This window comes from Penaeus monodon, chromosome 30, assembly GCF_015228065.2.
Source record: "Penaeus monodon isolate SGIC_2016 chromosome 30, NSTDA_Pmon_1, whole genome shotgun sequence".
Taxonomy (NCBI): domain Eukaryota; kingdom Metazoa; phylum Arthropoda; class Malacostraca; order Decapoda; family Penaeidae; genus Penaeus; species Penaeus monodon.
The window spans coordinates 7,648,858-7,649,344 of record NC_051415.1 but is presented as its reverse complement, the minus strand read 5'-3'; the positions used below and the strand labels follow the sequence as shown (position 1 = coordinate 7,649,344).

General features: G+C 33.5%; 1 protein-coding gene across 1 annotated transcript in view; it reads right to left on the bottom strand.

Moving 5' to 3' along the window:
- Positions 1 to 50: 50 nt before the first annotated feature.
- Positions 51 to 487, bottom strand: part of LOC119592338 (membrane metallo-endopeptidase-like 1) — a 21,284-nt gene continuing 20,847 nt past the window's right edge. Inside the window, 1 exon segment of the mRNA XM_037941165.1 lies at positions 51 to 105. Coding sequence (XP_037797093.1) covers positions 51 to 105 — 55 coding nt within the window.

Sequence of the window (487 nt, the reverse complement as noted above, 5' to 3'; positions counted from 1 at the left end):
AGACAGACAAAAAAGAAGCTAGGCTTTCTGTGACTTATTAAATAATAGATTCACATGATCTTTAGATTTGTGGGCATCCCTACTTTAAATCCTGAGGATGATACCCTGACAAGAACATTATCAAGATTTTTTCAAGTTCTCATAACCTTAGAATACATATTTGTGCTCCGGACCCGATGGCTTATGTCCTGAAGTGATGATGAGATAATAACATTTGCTGTTTTTTGCGATACGTTTCCTCCGGTTTTTAATATAAATACACCTTCAAATTACTGATATCCGAGAGGATGAGCTATTATAAATGTCCTAAAAAGAGAAGCTTAAGACCAGAATTTTGGTTGCTTTAAATCAGTCTCAAATTTGTCTTCTGCCTTAGGTATTGGGTTATATTATTACAGATCAGTTAATGATATATTTGGATAGGATTTGTACCCTACCTCATAATCACTCATTATAGATAATTCTTTTCTATCGAATAGCGTAATGA